Source organism: Asterias amurensis, chromosome 17 (genome assembly GCF_032118995.1).
Source record: "Asterias amurensis chromosome 17, ASM3211899v1".
NCBI classification, from domain to species: Eukaryota; Metazoa; Echinodermata; class Asteroidea; order Forcipulatida; family Asteriidae; genus Asterias; species Asterias amurensis.
The window spans coordinates 2,610,510-2,629,157 of NC_092664.1; the positions used below are offsets into that span (position 1 = coordinate 2,610,510).

Here is an 18,648-nt window from a genome sequence, read left to right on the forward strand (position 1 = left end):
CTCAAACACGGAACCGACGCAGCAAGGTACAGATCAAAGAATACGATCTTTGGTCAGTACAGATGCAGCCTTGCGAAAAGCTGAACGGCGAACCATGGGTTAACTTGGCCAGTAACTGCTGCTCTCCCAAGGAACCTTTGCTTAATCGAGAACTGCTCTGTTTGTATTCAATAGTAAGATAGTCGGCATGGTCAGCGGAACTATTTGCCCCCAAAACGACTGTGCAGTGACTCGGTGAGGAGAGCGAAGGGTGGCGTTTGCTAGTGTGTGATTGCTGATTGATTGATTTATTGTTCGTTACTGGACACAACACAACACTCTGCAGCTGAACTGAACGACTAGATTATCTGGCTGTTAAGTGTTAATCATACATTGTAAGGTAAGCTTGTACTTGTGTTTTGTATCGTTTTTTTATGACAATTGTCCATAGCACTTATACTGAACAAATTAATGTCTCATTAGAGCGCCACCTATGGACAGGAGTAGGACAGGCACTTCCTCCATGGTAACTTTGTGGGTTCGCTCTTCCCCAGCGCCTTTTTTTGGTAATTGTCAAATACCTGTCTTCTCACTTGGTGTATCTCAACATATGCATAAAATAACAAACCTGTGAAAGTTTAACCTCAGTCGGTCGTCGAAATTGCGAGATAATGAAAGAAAAAAAAACCACTTGTGTCACACGAAGTTGTAGGCTTTCCAGTAGTTGCAATAACATTCCCTCACTGCCGACAGGAGGAGGGTCAGGGTTACTTTATTGTAGTTGCGATAACATAACCCTTCCGCCGACGCCGTAGCCGGAGGGTTACGAGTCATACCCAATCTGTGTAGGGCGAAATGGTCAAACACGTACAATTACGACAGCTAGTCAACAGATTTGCTCAATTTTTACCCCTTTCGGAAATCATGACACAAATTCTATGAACACGACCTTAATCCTCATCCTCAATATCTAATGAATAACATTTAAAACACCATTGAGAAAATATTTTGAAAAAAAGGTCAAAAACTTACCAGATCCCAGGAGCGAAACAGTCACAAATACCAAAGTTTCAAATCTGAGGTCTCGAAATCAAATTCGCAGAAAATTACTCCTTCTGTTCATGTCCTTTCTCAAAAACTACATAACTTCAGAGGGAGCTGTTTCTCACCAACCTCTCCCCACTACTCATAATCAAGAAAGGTTTTATGATAATAATTATTTTGAGTAATTACCAATAGTGTCCTCTGCTTAAAGGCACTATTGGTAATTACTAAAAATATATTCACAGCATAAAACCACACTTGGTAACGAGTAATGGGGAGAAGTTGATAGTATAAATCATTGTGAGAAATGGCTCCCTCTGAAGTGACGTAGTTTCCGAGAAAGAAGTAATTTTCCACGAATTTGATTTCGAGACCTCAGATTTAGAATTTGAGGTCTCAAAATCAAATTTGGCAAGGGTGTATTTTTCTTTCATAGTTATCTCGCAACTCCGACGACCAATCGAGCTCAAATTTTCACAGGTTTGTTACTCTCTGGTGTTTCTTATCAGCAGAGTGTGTGTTCGAATCCCCAGCTGTGACACTTGTGTCCTTAAAGCCATTATACACTTTCGGTAAACAGTATTGTCCAAGTCCCACACTTCGTGTATCACAACTTATATATAAAATAACAATCCTGTGGAAATTTAGGCTCAATCGGACATCGGAGTCGGGAGAAAATAACGGGAAAACCCACTCCTGTTTTCGCGCGTTTCGCCGTGTCATGACATGTGTTTATAACAAATCCGTTAACGAGAATTTATATTGTTTTACCGTTTTCTCAAAAAGTAAAGCATTTCATGGACTAATATTTCAAGAGAAGTCTTTCACCATTACCTTCTGTAAACCCTGTAAATTATTTGTAAATCTGTGAACTTTTTTTTTTCTGTACCGAAAAGGTCCAATGGCTTTAAGCAAGACACTTAAAAATTGCTTCGTCCTTTGGATGGGACGTAAAGCTGTTGGTCCCATGTGTTGTGTAATGAATGTAAAAGAACCTCAGTGCACTTATCAAAAAAAGAAGGGGTTCCCCCTGGTGTTCCTGGCTGTGGCTGCTTTATGCGCTGAAGCACCTTGTAAACCATTATTAGGTGCTACATAATTGGGTCTCAGAATTCATCACTTCAATACCATATCTTTCTGAAAGTTTGTATATACTCAGCGCCTTGAGTATACCTATGTAAGACTTCAACACCAGTATTATTATTACTATAAATCAGGTACACAATGCAGCGCGTATCCAATGCATCTCCCGGTGCCATGAGTAGGCGAGGAAGCTGGTGCTGGAAGGGCCTACGAAGCACTGGCTTACTGCAAGTCATCCTGGCTATCTTAGCTGTGCTGTTTGGCATAGTCAGCATTGTTGTTGGAGCTGGACTGTACTACATTGGAGCTCCAATTTGGTGTGGCGTTTGTGTAAGTAAAATAATATTAACCAGTTTTTAAATATAGCGCTTTTCACACTCGAAGGGCGTCTCAAAGCATTGTCAACATTATTACCCCTGGTAACTGGGCCTTCATTCATTCCTTAAAGGCAGTGGACACTATTGGTAATTGTCAAAGACTAGCCTTCACAGTTGGTGTATCTCAACATATGCATAAAATAACAAACCTGTGAAAACTTGAGCTCAATCGGTCATAAAAGTTGCGAGATAATAATGAAAGAAAAAAAACTCTTGTCACACGAAGTTGTGTGCGTTTAAATGGTTGATTTCGAGCAAACTTGAGGTCTCGAAATCAAATTCATGGAAAATTACCTCTTTCTCCAAAACTATGGCACTTCAGAGGGAGCTGTTTATCACAATGTTTTATACCACCAACCTCTCCCCATTACTTGTCACCAAGAAAGGTTTTATGCTTATAATTGTTTTGAGTAATTACCAATAGTGTCCACTGCCTTTAAACCATCTAGGCTCCCTGGGGAGTATACAGCCTTGTGCAACATTAGTATGCGCTACTAAGCTAAATCAATCACAAGAACCATCTGTGTGTGCCCTTATTACCCATTTACCCCTGGGTGGAGAGAAGCATTTATAGTTCAGTATCTTGCTCAGGGACGCAAGTATGGGTGGCATGGTTGGCTTGTGCATAAAGCGCTTGTGCGTAAAGCGCTTGTGCATAAAGCGCTTGTGCGTAAAGTGCTTGTGCGTAAAGGGCTTGTGCGTAAGGCGCTTGTGCGTAAAGCGCTTGTGCGTAATGCGCTTGTGCGTAATGCGCTTGTGCGTAAAGCGCTCGCCACTCACCAAGGTGACCCCGGTTTGATTCCCGGCCAGGGCCGTATACGAATTGAGTTGTGCGTTGGTTCTCTGCTGTGCCACGAGGGTTTTCCAGACCATCCGGTTTTTCTTCCTCGGGAAAAATCAAACACTTTCGATCATAATGGGTTGATGTGGCTGGCAGCCAAATGCGCCCTTGCATGCCTGCTTCTCGAACACGTTGTAGCCGCGTAAGGATGATTAGCCCCCCAAATTTAAGTATCACAGTGGGGGTTCGAACCCACACTCTGCTGAACAGAAGCACCAGAGCTTGAGTTCGGTGCTCTTATCTAGGCCTGGGCGAATTATTCAAATATCCGGTTAATGGCGAATAGGTTTTCCTATCCGTAACCGCGAATGCCTTTTTTTTCTTAACCGGATATCCGCATAGGGCGCGAATAGCTATTTATAAACCGGATAGTTCTGTAATTACAACCAAGTAACCAGATATTCTTTAATATCCGAATATCCGCGGACGTCGGGCGACAACTGACATGAATGTTTTGTCTGAATCCTAATGAAACTTCTATTAAGACAGCATAAAACAGCATAAATTAAGTATTAATCTATGCTCACCTCCGTGAAGAGTTAAAACAATGACATTTCTGACGTAATTTGTTCAAATGTTACAAAAGTTTTCCTTCACGTAGAGCCATCCACGATCAAAAGAAAAAGCAAATCGCCATCTTTAAATTAGATCCGGTCATTTTTATGAATGAACCGAGTGACACTGTCTAAAACTAATATCAATCCGCCCAAAAGATCTCATTCACAAATGAACAGCGCCCTCTAGCAAACAAAAAAAATAATAATAATAATATATATTTTTTTTTTTAGCTGTTTCGTAGCGCAGCGCAGCGAAACAGCTCTTGTTTTTGTTAAAGTTTTTTTTATTATTATTATTTTTTTTTTTATTTGTCATCTTCAGAAAAATTTCATATAAGTGCTGATTTGGAAGGTTCCCAAAGAGCAATTGCAATGAAACTTTCAGGGATGAAAGGTATTGGGGCAATGATCATTGCAAAACAAGGATGTCATTATGACATCATCACAAGTCACGTGACGTCATCTTAAAGGTGTTGTGTTTTAAATGTTTGAAAATTTATAACAAATCAGCCACAAGAGACCGTAGGTTTCTGATTGCGGGATTGGGTAGGGATAAATTAGGTCTTCATTTTGTTTCGTGTGCGTGACCTCACATGACCTCTAATAATAATAATACAGCATTTATAAAGCGCACTAAATCTGTGGAACATTCAAAGGCGCTGGTCAAAGAACAAGAAAAAAAACTTCACTCAATATCTGCAAAGGCTAATCTGAAGAGATGGGTTTTGAGAGAATGTTGGAATTGAGAGATGTCATGTGTGTCCTTGAGATGTTGAGGCAGAGAGTTCCAGAGGCGTGGTGAAATGTTACTGAATGCCCTGTCCCCATAGCTGGATAAACGGGTCAGAGGAACATAGAGCATGCTGCCAGATGACCTCAGACCCGGCCTGGCACTACGGGGCCGAATCATGTTCTGTACGTAGGTAGGGGATAGTCCATGGAGAGCCTTGAATGTCAGAAGGATGATCTTGTATTGGATTCTGGAATGAATGGGTAACCAGTGGAGATTGTGTAGAATAGGAGAAATGTGTGAAGATATTTTGGTACCGGTCAGTAATCTTGCTGCGGCATTTTGGACAGATTGTAGGCGATGAAGTGTGTTTTTAGGAAGCCCGGCCAGGAGACTATTGCAGAAGTCAAGCCTACTAGTGATGAAAGCATGAATAAGCTGTTCTGCTGCGCTAGTAGTGAGTAAGTGTCGAATTGCAGCTATACGCCTAAGGAACATGTAAGAGGTCCGACAGGTATTAGAGACGTGCTTCTTGAGGTCCATGCTTTGGTCAAAAAGCACGCCTAGGTTGCGGGCATCTGAGCTTGGTTGAACATGAGCATCCCCAACCTGTATGTCCTGTATTTGTACCTTGTGTCGGAAGTGAGGGGAAGATATGACAAGAAACTCAGTCTTATGAGGATTGAATTTGAGAAAATTAACTGACATCCATGTTTGGATATCAGTGAGGCAGTTAGTGAGTACATCAAGCACTTTGGAATCATCACCTGTGACAGTGGGGCAGAATGTAGTGTATAATTGAGAGTCGTCTGCGTAAAAGTGATATTGTAAACCATGGTTACGAGCAATTTGACCAAGAGGCGAAGTGTAAAGTGTGAAAAGCACCGGGCCGAGGACAGAGCCCTGAGGTATTCCGTAAGGAACCTTGGCCACAGCCGAAGCCTCGTCTTGTATTTTGATGATCTGAGAACGATCATGTAGATAAGACTTAAACCAGGATAGGGCAGAGCCTTGGATGCCAAAATAATTATACAATCTGTGAAGCAATAATTTGTGGTCAATTGTGTCAAAGGCCGACGAGAGATCGAGCAAGACTAGCAGTACAACCTTTTTGTTGTCAACTGCACACATGATGTCGTTGTGGACTTTTAAGAGGGCAGTCTCGACACTATGAAATTGCTTGTAAGCAGATTGTTGGCTCTCGTGCAACTCATGTCGATCTACATGTGCATTTAACCTGCTTGCTACTACGTTCTCGACGACCTTTGACACAAAAGACAGGTTGGATATAGGACGATAATTGTTCAAGTCATTAGAGTCCAGGGCTTGTTTCTTGATGGCTGGGGTAACCAGAGCCGTTTTAAAACATCTCGGAAAACTACCAGTGCTGAGTGACATGTTCGTGATCTTGGTTATATGACCCACAATTGTTTCCAAGCTTGCCTTGACCAAAGATGTAGGTAGTGGGTCCAGCGAGCATGATTTTGTGGGGGAGGCCCTAATGAGTTTAGCAATCTCGAGTTCCGAGGCCAGGGTGAATGAAGTGAGCACATCCTGACAGGGCTGCAGATTTTCAAGGTTGTCTGAAGATGCAGGTATGGAGGGTCCATAACTCTCTGGCTGTAGACCGTCTCTAATTTGCTGGATCTTGTCGGTAAAATAGCCGGAGAACCTGGTCACGAGTTCTTTGAGGGATGAATGAACAGGTAGCTTGGGTGTTGGTTTCCTGTTCATGAGGCGGTTTGTTATCTGAAATAGGGATTTCTGGTTACCCTGACAGTCGCGGATTTGTCCATGATAGTATTTTGACTTAGCAGCAGTAAAAATATGTTTGACCTTATCCCGCTGTGACTTGAACATATCATGGTCAATCTTGAGGTTGGTTTTCCGCCACTTTCTTTCCAGTTGGCGGCGCCGTTGCTTGGCGATAGCGATATCTTTGTTGTACCACGGGACTGCGGGCCGTTCGACGATCTGACAAGTCTTTATTGGGGCATGGGAGTTGACAAGTTGGGCAAGGACGGAATTATACTGATCAGTGAGGTCATCAAGTGTAGTGGCGGGATCAGTACAAATGGAAGAGGCGATGACGTCATTCCTAAAGCTTTCCAAGTTAATGGATTTGATTTTGCGGTAGGATACCAGTCTTTTAGTGTGCTGCGGTTTGTGGAGATCCAGGAGGCAGTGGACCGCACAGTGGTCAGACACAAACTCAGATGGAAGAATTGACTTGAAGAGGTTGTCTGATTGGCGAACAATCACGAGATCAATGGTATGGCCAGATGTGTGTGTTTTGAAATTCACCAATTGCTGCATACCATACTGCTGAAGAAGGTCTCGGAAGTGATTAGTTTCGGATGTATTGTTGTCCCAGTGAATGTTAAAATCACCCAGAATAATGGGAGTTCCGTTGAAGAGCACCTGCTGATTCAGTAGCTCAGTGAATTCTTCTATGAACCGACTGAATGGGACTCGACGTCGCTGTGAAGGTGGAGGTTTGTAAAGAACAGTGACACTTAAGTGGTGATTGTTGTGGATAATGTCAACTGTGATGTGTTCAAAGGAAGAAGGGGATAGCGTCTGGTTGTCAGGTGGTTGCTTAGAAACAGACGCGGTGAGTCCCGATTTACACAGCAGGGCAACACCACCTCCTCTCCTGCCTTTTCTGTGGGCGTGGACAAGGTTGTAACTCTTGGGGGATAAGTTTGCACTGTTTTGGTCATTCTCGGATTTAAACCAGGTTTCTGTGAGAGCCAATATATCAATGTCGTGGTCTATAATGTGGTCCTTGATCAAGCTAGCTTTATTACATGCCGACTGGCAATTCAGCAAACCAAGTTTTGTCATAAGTGCATTACAACTGTGACGCTGATTATGAATACCAATTGTAGAATATCCTCTGACTTTTTGCTTACCAGCCCGACAACCCCTGTGAACACGACGCCACTTACCGATTCCATGGCTCTTGATAGAAGCAAACACGTCTCTGGGTAATGTTAGCTGTTGAGGAGTCATGTTGGCTCTGATATCCCTTAGGCTGTTGCTGTCATAGTGCAGTATGTGCTGCAGTGAGTTTGACATGACTGGCTCAGTACAAATAGCTGCAAGTGCAAGCAGACTGCAGCTCCACAATACATGCACAAGGTGTGTCATGGCGGTCCTTGCATGTTTGTATGACGATCAGAAAAATGCAAGCAGAATACACAGTGATCTTGAGCAATACTGGATCCAAAAGGTTTATCAGTTTCACCGTAGGTGTGAAGCACAACTACTGTTAGAGTTCGAAGATCGACAGAAGGCCAAATTCGGTGAAATGAGGAAATTTGCGGAGACCAAATCACGAGGGGCTGCCGGTTCTGGCGCGTCCACAATTATGTTCATAATTCAAAATTGGCAAAAGATATGAAGTTGCTTTTAACGATGTTAGTGCCTGGCAAGGGTGGGAAGTTCAAAAAAAATACCAATGACGTCACAAAATGCAACAGCGCCCTCTAGCGGCAGGTTGAAAACTCGTCAAAATGAACTTTTTGAAGATGTGTGTGGTGAAGTTTTTTGTAATCACTTCAAATTTTACACACACGTTAACTGTCAGGCAGCCATCATATGTGTGAAGTTTCAGATCAATGACGTCATTGGGGGTCACGTGACGCGGCCTTAAAGATGCACTTTTTGAACTAATATAACTCCCGAAGTAATTATGCGATTATGTTGAAACTTGGTAGGTTGTTGGATATTGACAAGTTCTTGTGAATTGTGAAACGACGTCATGATGACGTCATCACATAATCTTTTATGATTTTTTTAATTTTTGCACCTTTAAGTCATAAATTGCTATCTGAACTTGGTATAATCCAAATTATTTTTTGAAATAGGCTGGACTGTCATAACTGCTTTGATGCAAAGAGAATTTCAAATTGAGAGGGACAATTTGAAAATTTTGTTAACGAAACAGCTCTGCATTTGTGCACAAATGCAATTATGTCTATTTTTTTTTATTTTTTTTTTTTATAGCGCCCTCTAGCGGCGAAAAAAACTATTCGAATATCCGGTTAATTTCGGATAGTTGGCCAGCGGTATCCGAATAACAAAATTTCACTATTCGCCCAGCACTACTCTTATCCGCTCGGCCGCGACACCCTAAGTACAGTCAAGCATGATATCCTTCCTACTCTAGTCTGCTTTCCAACTCTACGGCCCTTGGAAAAATCAGAAAAATGTGATTAGATTGCCTGAGAAGTCTTTAAGTCATGACACTTGTGCCCGCAAGACACTTCACCATTGCTTCGTCCGGTGTTCCTGGTTGTGGCTGCTTAATGCGCCGTAGCACCTTGTAAAACCCATATAAGTGCTTTCAGAATTAGGTCTCATAATTCAAACGTAGTCCCACATCTTGCAGGAAATACTGTATGTTACAGTCTAGGAGCGTCACTGAGTGACAGACATGTGCGCTATATAAGATGCCATAATTATTATTATTATTATTATTATTATTATTATTATAAAAAGCCTACTTCATTTGTACAGGTCAGGACTAGTACTCGATAAAATGTTCATACTTTTTTCAAAGGACCAATTATCGTGCATGTGTGTAGTCCTACAGTACAACAACTTTTACAAACCACTTGGGTATATCAATTGTTTATCATTATCTCTTTGGTGCACAAGGCGGGCACTAGCGACCGCCACAAAATATGTTCAATTTGGACTCTGTAAATAGTAACTTAAAAACTACAAACCCCATATATACCGCCCTCATTCGGCAAGCTTTTACGCTTTGCGCTCAAAGTTCTGGGTTTTTTTTCAACTGCCTATCACATACCTAATACTTCTGATTAGGTTTTATCGATTTATTGCAGCACATGTCTTCACTTCAAGCTTCTAATGCAAAACAAAAAAGAGTGAAAACAACAATTTCATTTTCATGGCGGTTTTCTATTTTTATTCTTTCAATAGGTCTTTGCGGTGGCTGGAATATTGGGTTTAGAAGCTGGACGGAAAAAAAGGTCAGGATTGGTGAGTATATATCCACTACACGTAATAATAATAGTAATAATAATAGTCAATCTTTATATAATAAGTTACCACACAAGCGCGAGTGGATGCAGACGCGCTATATTTTCGAATTGTCGCGAGCGCGTGTGTGATAACGTACTTATCTTCAAGCAAACTTAGTGACATAAAACACACAAGATGCAGTAGGTAGTGATATTAGCCTTGCAATAATAGTTTTTATCACTACTCCATTCTGCAAATCTGATTGGAGGATTAGCGCGTACTTGAAGATAATAAATACAAATAATGAATGTTTATGAGTGCAATGGTGCGAATATGTTCATGAGTTAAAAGATAATCTATTCAACGGGGCAGACAAGCCGAGTTGAATGGAACATTCCAGCTTTCAACGAATGAAAATATTTGCACTATTGCACGAATGAAAAACATTCATTTTTTGTTTTATTTAACATCCAAGTAGATCTTTGTCATTTTGATTGGAGGATACAACTTGAAAACAAACAAAGTGTACAATTTTCAAGGCCTACAATTTTCAATTGTGAATTTATATTTTGGTCGGCCGGTTTGATTCAACAGTGACAATGTGCGTTCTGTAGGCCTGCAGCTATTTTGAGACACGCAGACAGCGAATGTAGACTACATGTAGGTGCCTTGCAGTAACGCTGCTGCGTTGCCAAAGGCACACGCCCGCAGTGATGTTTTTACTCAGCGTGCAATAGTACTCTTCGGATGGAACGAAAAATGCGCCGGTGAGTGACCCAGCGTGCAATAGTACTTTTATTTGCTATCACGTGACAGACAAGCCTCCAATCTGCTTGGGTGTTATATAAAGTGCTTTATACACCCGAAGGGTGTCTCAAAGCGCTTCCAACATTCGATTTCACCAAACTCTTCCTAACTGGGGATGACTTAGGTTGACAACAATGGTTGAGTTAATTTCCGTATCAGAAGATGTAGGACGCATTGAACCCATCCTAAGTTACGATGGGTTACTCGTCCTAACTCGAGATAGGTTTAATCGCAAGCTTTTCATGCTCACAGTTTCAAAAGGAAAGGTAAATGTATAGTTTAAGCAAACATTGCGCTCGCAAGCTTTCATGCTTGCAGTTTTAAAACGATAAATCTTTAGAGAAACACGTTTTCAAAGACCAACTCGACCGATCCAAGGCAATGTGTTCCTTTAATTTAAGCAGTCATCGCTAATTTTTTTAAGGTTTGTATCAACAGCCTACCATGCCTACCACATCTCTGCTTTTAGTATAGATGGATTGCACTAAGCGTCATCGACCGCCATATTTGATGAAATGTGCACGCGTACAAGGCTATCATTGGCTATAAAAGAGCTGTGCGCAGCGCGTACACGTATGCACTTTTGCATAGTTTATCATCAAAAAAGGCGGTTGATGACGCTTAATGTAATCCATCTATTATAGTTATTTCTTCTTGCATCCACACCATGCATTGAAGCTTCAAAACGTCACTAAAATTTAAAACTGTGTTTATTTCCAGGTGATTGGGTACATGGTGATGTCAATTATAAGCAGCATGGCTGCCTGTGTCATTATTGGTTTGAGCGGTAGGATGATACGCGCCGACATGAACTCATGTCGGGAATTTCGTCCGTCACATGTCTGGCATGGCCTTGCGGCTATGAGCTCTACTCCCTGTACTAGGTCCTATGTAAGTTAAAGACCTGCGTGAACTTTGCTGAATTTCATTTAAAGGCAGTGGACACTATTGGTAATTACTCAAAATAATTATTGGCATAAAACCTTTCTTGGTGACGAGTAATGGGGAGAGGTTGATGGTATAAAACATTGTGAGAAACGGCTCCCTCTGAAGTGCCATAGTTTTCGAGAAAGAAGTAATTTTCCATGAGTTTGATTTCGAGACCTCAAGTTTAGAACTTGAGGTCTCGAAATCAACCATCTAAACGCACACAACTTCGTGTGACAAGGGTTATTTTTCTTTCATTATTATCTCGCAACTTCGATGACCGATTGAGCTCAAATTTTCACATGTTTGTTATTTTATGCACATGTTGAGATACACCAAAGTTGAAGGCTAGTCTTTGACAATTACCAATAGTGTCCACTGCCTTTAAAGGAGCATTACATAATAATGTAAGCACTTTATGTAATCCACCATATACATAAATTGACAAACCTGTAGAAGTTTGAGATCGATCTGCCATCTGGGCCACGAGAGAATAGTGAAAAACTGACTACAAATTTTGCATTGCATCGATGCCAAAATAAAAATGAATAAAACGCTCACTGAGCGATAAACTCCCAGCGCGAAGATAGATTATTTATTTCTTATCAATTATGACATTTCAGACGGAAATATTTCAAGGGATGTTTTCTACTATCACCATCAATAGACCGTGTAAGTTTTTTGTAAATCTGTGATCTTCAAACATTTTGTTTCTTACCAATTCTGTAACATTCCTTTAAACTGTGTTCAATCAATAAGGAAATTGAGTCATATCACTATAAATAGATTTTAATTGTGTAAAAAAACAATCATTTTGAATACCCTTATCCAGAGCTTTTTTGAAAGATTCGCAAAAGCTCTGTTACATAACCACTCATGTTGTGTCATAGTTGGGAGCTCCAAGTTGATAGCCGCTTTGTTGCAGCGTGGAGGTATAACAAAGATAACTCCCACAATTGACGTCAGCGGCATTGTCCTTTGACGGCAGAAGTGTTTTTAGTTTTTCAAAACCTTGGGTTGGGCCTGATTTTTGGATCGATAATTACGACTAAATTAAAGTGTACACGTATCAAAATAACATTAAAATGGTCAACAAATGTTTGTGGGTGGCACGTCATGGCTTGTCGGAAAGCACCAAGGTGACCACGATTCGATTACCGGCCAGGGCCGTATGTGAGTTGAGTTGTGCGATGCTTCTCTGCTGTGCCACGAGGGTTTTCCAGACTATCCGGTTTTCCTCCCTCTGAGAAAAATCAAACACTTTCAGTCTTGGCTGTGGTCATAATGGGTTGATGTGGCTGGCAGCTAAAGGCGCCCTTGCAACCTGGTTCTGGAACACGTTGTAGCCGCGTCCTTCGCAATTCAGCTCTTAGCTGCGAGTAAGGATGATTAGCCCCCACATTATTATTATTATCATTATAAGTTTAAATACCATTTCCGTTAAAAACATTCCGCTCAGGTATCTGTTTAATAATGATGATGTTGTCACTTCAGAATGTACGTGTTGGTGTTGATATGTGTGTCATCGTGATCAGCATTGCAGAGTTTGTCATCTCTGTCGTTGCGGCCAGTTTTACTTGTTGTAGTCTTTACTTCAGCAGCAACAACAGTAGCCCTCATACCTTGGTATGTATTTCACTCTCTTATTATTTCACATTTCATATTTCCCAATTCTAATATACTTTATGAACCTACATGTACGGAACCCAAACGCAAGAATGAAACTATGTTGTTTTACACCATTACTTCTTTTGGGTTTAGAAGTCCTTTTTTTATTTATTTGTTAATACATTTTTTTCATTTATTAAATTTAATTTAATTTTTAAACTGAAAACTTTCAAATATTTTGTCCAAACACTGAAACAATTAAATGTAAACTCTGCTGTGAGCCTTTATCTTCAAAAACTGAATATGAAATTCCACACCTTTGTCCTATTGTGATACAAATAAGGGAATAAAAGGGTAGCGACGAGTTCTTCAACGTACGTTTAAAGCCGGCAGGGTCGGTGATAAGTGTGATAAAGGGCCGAGCCGAAGGCGTTGGCCTTTATTGCACGGCAACGATCTTGCAAGGTTTTAAACGGACGTTTAAGAATGAGTCACTACTTTTTTATTCCCATCCATAAATGCCCTTTTGTTAAAAAATGTTAAAAAATACAGTAATAGACACTTTAACAATTGAAAATTGGAGGTTTGAAATATTGTTTTCCAAAACTTTGTGAAGAATCTGTTCGATGGGCGTGGGTTGTGTGTATGCGCGCTCGCTTAAATTACGCACTGATAGCTACGAATTGCGTTGCGTGTGATAATCTTGCGCGCCTGACACGCGGAAGCCAGCTCAGTGTGCATAAACAGAGCTCCAGTGTGCATTACCAAAAGGTTTATGCACACCCACGTGACACGCTCTCCACCAATAGGAGTAGAGAAACTGTCTGGGGAATTGGCTTATGGCGTGAATATGGCGTTTAAAGACACTGGACACCTTCGGTAATTGTCAAAGACCAGTCTACTCACTTGGTTTATCTCAACATATGCATTAAATAACAAACCTGTGAAAAATTGAGCTCAGTTGGTCGTCGGAGTTCAAATTCTAAATCTGAGGTCTCGAAATCAAATTCGTTGAAAATTACTTCTTTCTCGACAACTATGTCACTTCAGAGGGAGCCGTTTCTCACAATGTTTTATACTATCAACGTCTCCCCGTTACTCGTTACCAAGTAAGGTTTTATGCTAATAATTATTTTTGAGTAACTACCAATAGTGTCCACTGCCTTTAAGAAGTATTTGTTATCTTTCCTTGAAACAGGTGACCTATCGAGCCTGCCCGCAACAGATGATCATTGGTGCTCCACCACAGGGCGTGTATTTCCCCACCGGTAAGTGTCTAGTCTATTAACCTATATGGAAACGTTGCGGCCAAAAACACGCGCAAAGTTTGCAAACATGCTCCATATACTTTTCCCCCATTTTGCAGCATCAAAACCGAATGTACTTTATTCTTTGTAATAGTTCTTCACAGTTCAAACACATTTAATTAGGGAAACAACTATTTTCCATTTGTATGGCAATTTACAACAATTTAGCTTATAGGATCATAATTAACTGTACTACATGTACTCCGGAGTCAGTTCTTGGGTTGGACCAAGAACTGACTCCGCGGTAGTACAGTTAATTACGATCCTACAAGCTAAAGTAGTTGTCCCAGCCTATTTCTATACTATCCGCCTGGGTAGTAGTTAAAAAGCAGGACAGTGATTTTCAGAACTGTGAAGTCTCCCGAACACCCGAACAATCTATTCCGCGGTAGTAGAATAAAGCAAGACAGTTCTCTAAGAACAAACTCTACCTGGCAAGTAGATACACACATGGTGTTACTGCTCACCAAATATATATTGATACCTCACCATGCAATGCCTCAAATCAGATACACAACAATTTAGTTGTGACTTTAGACCGGACTGGGTTGATTTAAAAACAGATCAGATGCCACCTAATTTGTTGCTTGCTTTTTCCAGAAAAGGGAAACAGCGCCGTCCATTGGTAGATTTTAGCAGTCCAAGTGGTATTTGCTCACAAACATGACAAAGTCAATATATTTACAAGTGTTGTAAATTAAGTGTTTGCTGATTGGATAAGACTCAGTTCCTGACTTTTAATGAGACTGCTTTAATAAATACTACTAATAATAATAATAATAATAATAATAATAATAATAATAATAATAATAATAGACCGTTTTTATATAGCGCTTTACATGCCCGAGACGGTGTCTCAAAGTGCTTCTGACATTATTACCCCTGGTCACTGGGCCTTAAATCTTTCCTAAAACTATTTCAGCTCCCTGGGGAGTATACAGCCTGTGCGCAATCTATGCGCTACTCGGCTAAACCAATCACAAGAACCATCTCTGCCCTCACAGGTACCCATTTACCCCTGGGTGGAGAGAAGCAATTATAGTTAAGTGTCTTGCTCAGGGACACAAGTGTCACGACCTGGATTCGAACCCACACTCTGCTGAACAGAAGCATCAGAGCTTGAGTTCGGTGCTCTTATCCACTCGACCACGACACTAGCGCGGCTGTGTGTGCATGCGCTCGTGCCCAGCACACACAAGGACTGACGTACCCAATGTCAGTTCGCGCGCCCCATGTTTTTTGCACAGTGGAGTGGCCAAAACAGCTGAAACGTTTTCATATGATGCCAGGGGCTGATTTCACAAAGAGTGTTAAGCTGAGTGTGATGACACTAGTTTATACGTATCACTATGGCAACGTTAGCAACTCATCTGAAAGTGTTTTGTTACCCTTTGTAGATCAAGTTTTTGGCCATGACATGAATCTATACTCACTGTGAATGAAATTTCAGCTTCGTTAGTTGTCAAGTTTTTGAAGGGAAAAAAAATTCCAAGAGCAATGTTTTGAGGAGAGTCACGTAAATCTTTTGTACATGCTAAAAACAAATTTTGTCTCACTGAGATGAACAACATTTTTTGTGACATGTTTTACTCGTTTTTGAAAAACAACAGTCATCAGTTAGAAACATTTTAAGGGAAGCTTTCTACCATCATTATTTTTAAATTGTGTAAGTTAAATGTAAATCTGTGGGCGTTTTGTGTTTTTTTTCTTCAAAACCTTTAAGATGAGTTTCAGTTGTGCTTTGTGAAATCAATCCTAGGGCTCAATGCCTTTCCAAGCCCAATGCTTCGTTTTTGAAAGGGCAAAGGCACCACAAGGTGATTTCTTATTTGTACTAGGGCACCCTATGAGGAAATGGGAAATTTCTACTGGAGAAAAAGCAAAGACAAATTACTAGAGTGGTATTTGAGGGCAAAAGTGTCACAACCGGGTACTGAACTGAACCCACACTCCGCTGCTGGCAACACCAGGCACTTTTCTGTGCTTAGCAAGTTTGTTATGCTTACAGGCTTTGTGACATTGGGCCCAGTACACTTGAACGCTCAGTCACGACACGACTTGGTGTCATGGAGACATATGAGATTATAATTTATTTTCAACTAAGTACTATTTTGAACCATTGTTTCCATTGCAGCTACTGTGGCCTATCCGAACCAGTACGTTCTGCAGCCTGCAGCACCAGCTTACCAACCCCAGGGCCAGTTCCAACCTCTTCCCCAGCCACAGTTCCAATCTCTGCCCTAGGGGCAGTTTCAACCTCTCCTGCAGGAACAGTTTCAACCTCCTCCCCAGGCACAGTGTCCACCTCCTCCCCAGGGGCAATTTCTACCTCAAACCCAAGAGAAATTTCATCTGCAGGAACTCCCACGAGATCAGGAAGAAGATCGTTCTCAGTCTGAGCCTCTTACCAAGTAAGTCCAGAAGATTATTCACAAGTTTGCACCTCACCTCAAACTTTTTGTCTACCGCACCAACTTTCTGCCCCTGCCAAAACCTGCAATAAAAAACGTAGCAAACTATGGGTGGTATGTGCACCCTCTCGGTAACATCATTCTTTGGCAACGAGCTTCAGGTGGTTTTACGTGCCATCTGAAGGGCAAACCATCATGGTTAAGTGTCTCATTTAAGGAGACAATTATCACGACTGGGACTCGAACCTACACTCTACTGCTCATAAACACCAGAGCACGAGTCCGGTGCTCTTAAATGCTAGGCCATGAACCACCTGCTTCATGTACTATCACAGTTGCCTGCGCTCGGAATCCTTAAGACAATAAATACGCATACGTACCGAGTCTGTGCAAGGAGTCTGTCAAGACGAGAGCGTTGACAAAACTGTACTCCTTCGGTCTTATGATTTAAATTATTATTGACTGGACCCTTTGGGCTCGTCAATGTCTTTAAAAAAAAACCAGCGCCCCCTTTCATAATATGTTCTTGCCAGCCTGTTGTTCGCTGTTTGCTTTATCAGCTATCAAGCTGTTTTCATCAAATGTATTTAAATAAACCATTTCAGTCAACCGTGGGCTGTATTGAAGCCTTTGGGTGTTTTGGCCCCATGTCTTTTGTTATATTGGCGCTCATCATCGATTATATTGGCCCTCGTCATCGATTATATTGGCACCCGCCTTTGGAACGATCTTCCCTGCAACATCCGTTCTTCTACCTCAGCTGCTACATTTTAGAAATTTCTTAAAACAGAACTCATCTTCACAGTGCCTTGATCTTGCAGCTAGGATTTGTGCGCTATGCATGAAAGAATCTTATGTCGGCATGTGGCTTGTAATGTATGGGCAATTGTGAGCACTGGAAACAAGCTCTGGGCTCAATTTCATTGAGCTTCTTAATAAGAATAATAATACTGGGCGCAGTAAACCCAAAAACAAAACAGAAGAAGAAAAAAAGATCCATTACCCCCAGGAGTGTTGAGACTTGGGTTCAATGAGGAGAAGCATGGAACTTGATCGAAGATTGCTTGACGGAGTGTAAACTTGAAGTAGTTCTGAGGTATAGTGGGGCGCCTTGGCTTTAAGTGCTTTGTGGACAATGAGCATCAGCTTGAAGATGATTCTTTGAGGGATAGTAAGCCAGTGAAGGCGTTAGAATTGACTGCTTAATAATTGTCTGCATGGCCCCTTTTAAAAAAACAAATATATGCAAGTCGCCAGACACACAAGGCCTGGGCTAAAATTATTTTTGTCCAGGGGCCGTTGCCACCTACTCCTAGGGCTGAAACAGGGTAACCCCTTTACTGTCCATACGAATGTAGGCTTGGGTATCATCAGTCCGTAGTGTGGCCGGTAGAGCAGAAAGCACTACCTCCCCAATTTTGCATAGCAAGTGTCACGACCGAGATTCGAACCCACACTCTGCTGATCAAACACCAGAGCTTGAATCCGGTGCTCTTAACCACTCGGCCATGACACGCCTTCAGACTGATCTTCTCCGCTCTACTCAGCTGCTATACTCAAGAAGTTACTCAAAACAGAAGGGTTATTATTCTTACTCAATGTTCCATCTTCACAGCGCCTTGATCTAGCACCTAGGATTCATCTGCTATGAGGATCGTGGACAAAATGAGATCTTTCCAATCAAGGGGCTAGGGAGACTACTGCCTTGTCTGGATCCAGATCATCTATATGCTGCATCTACTTGTGGTGATTGATAGTACTCCAAGCAACTTTCTTATCAGTACTCCAAACAGCTTATCTGTGTTGATCTAAGTCCGAGCTGGAATTTGGGGATAAGTTACCGCAAGACCACAGAGCTTGAAGCTCCAAATATTATCGGTCCAGAATGAGAAAGCACTTTCACTTTAAAGGGTATATGTATTTTTTTTTCCTAACAAAAAAACATGATGTCCACAGATTTACATTAAACTTACACAGTTTGA

The 18,648-nt window shown here is 41.3% G+C and overlaps 1 protein-coding gene across 1 annotated transcript; it reads left to right on the forward strand.

The window, feature by feature from the left end:
- The first annotated feature begins 27 nt into the window (after positions 1–27).
- LOC139949998 (membrane-spanning 4-domains subfamily A member 4A-like) lies at positions 28–18,648 on the forward strand. Its single transcript, XM_071948615.1, has 8 exons — positions 28–379; positions 2,241–2,436; positions 9,565–9,624; positions 11,134–11,304; positions 12,835–12,966; positions 14,147–14,216; positions 16,390–16,666; positions 18,282–18,648. The coding sequence occupies exons 2-7, from the start codon at positions 2,248–2,250 to the stop codon at positions 16,497–16,499; spliced, it is 732 nt and encodes a 243-aa protein (XP_071804716.1). The 5' UTR covers positions 28–379; positions 2,241–2,247; the 3' UTR covers positions 16,500–16,666; positions 18,282–18,648.

What these genes read in the sequence shown, in the direction of transcription:
- LOC139949998 (XM_071948615.1), top strand. Translation starts at nt 2,248, where the DNA reads ATGCAGCGCGTATCCAATGCATCTCCCGGTGCCATGAGTAGGCGAGGA. An exon ending in GGAAAAAAAGGTCAGGATTG is followed by an intron (nt 9,625 to 11,133) that starts GTGAGTATATAT and finishes GTTTATTTCCAG; the next exon opens with GTGATTGGGTACATGGTGAT. An exon ending in ACAGTAGCCCTCATACCTTG is followed by an intron (nt 12,967 to 14,146) that starts GTATGTATTTCA and finishes TCCTTGAAACAG; the next exon opens with GTGACCTATCGAGCCTGCCC.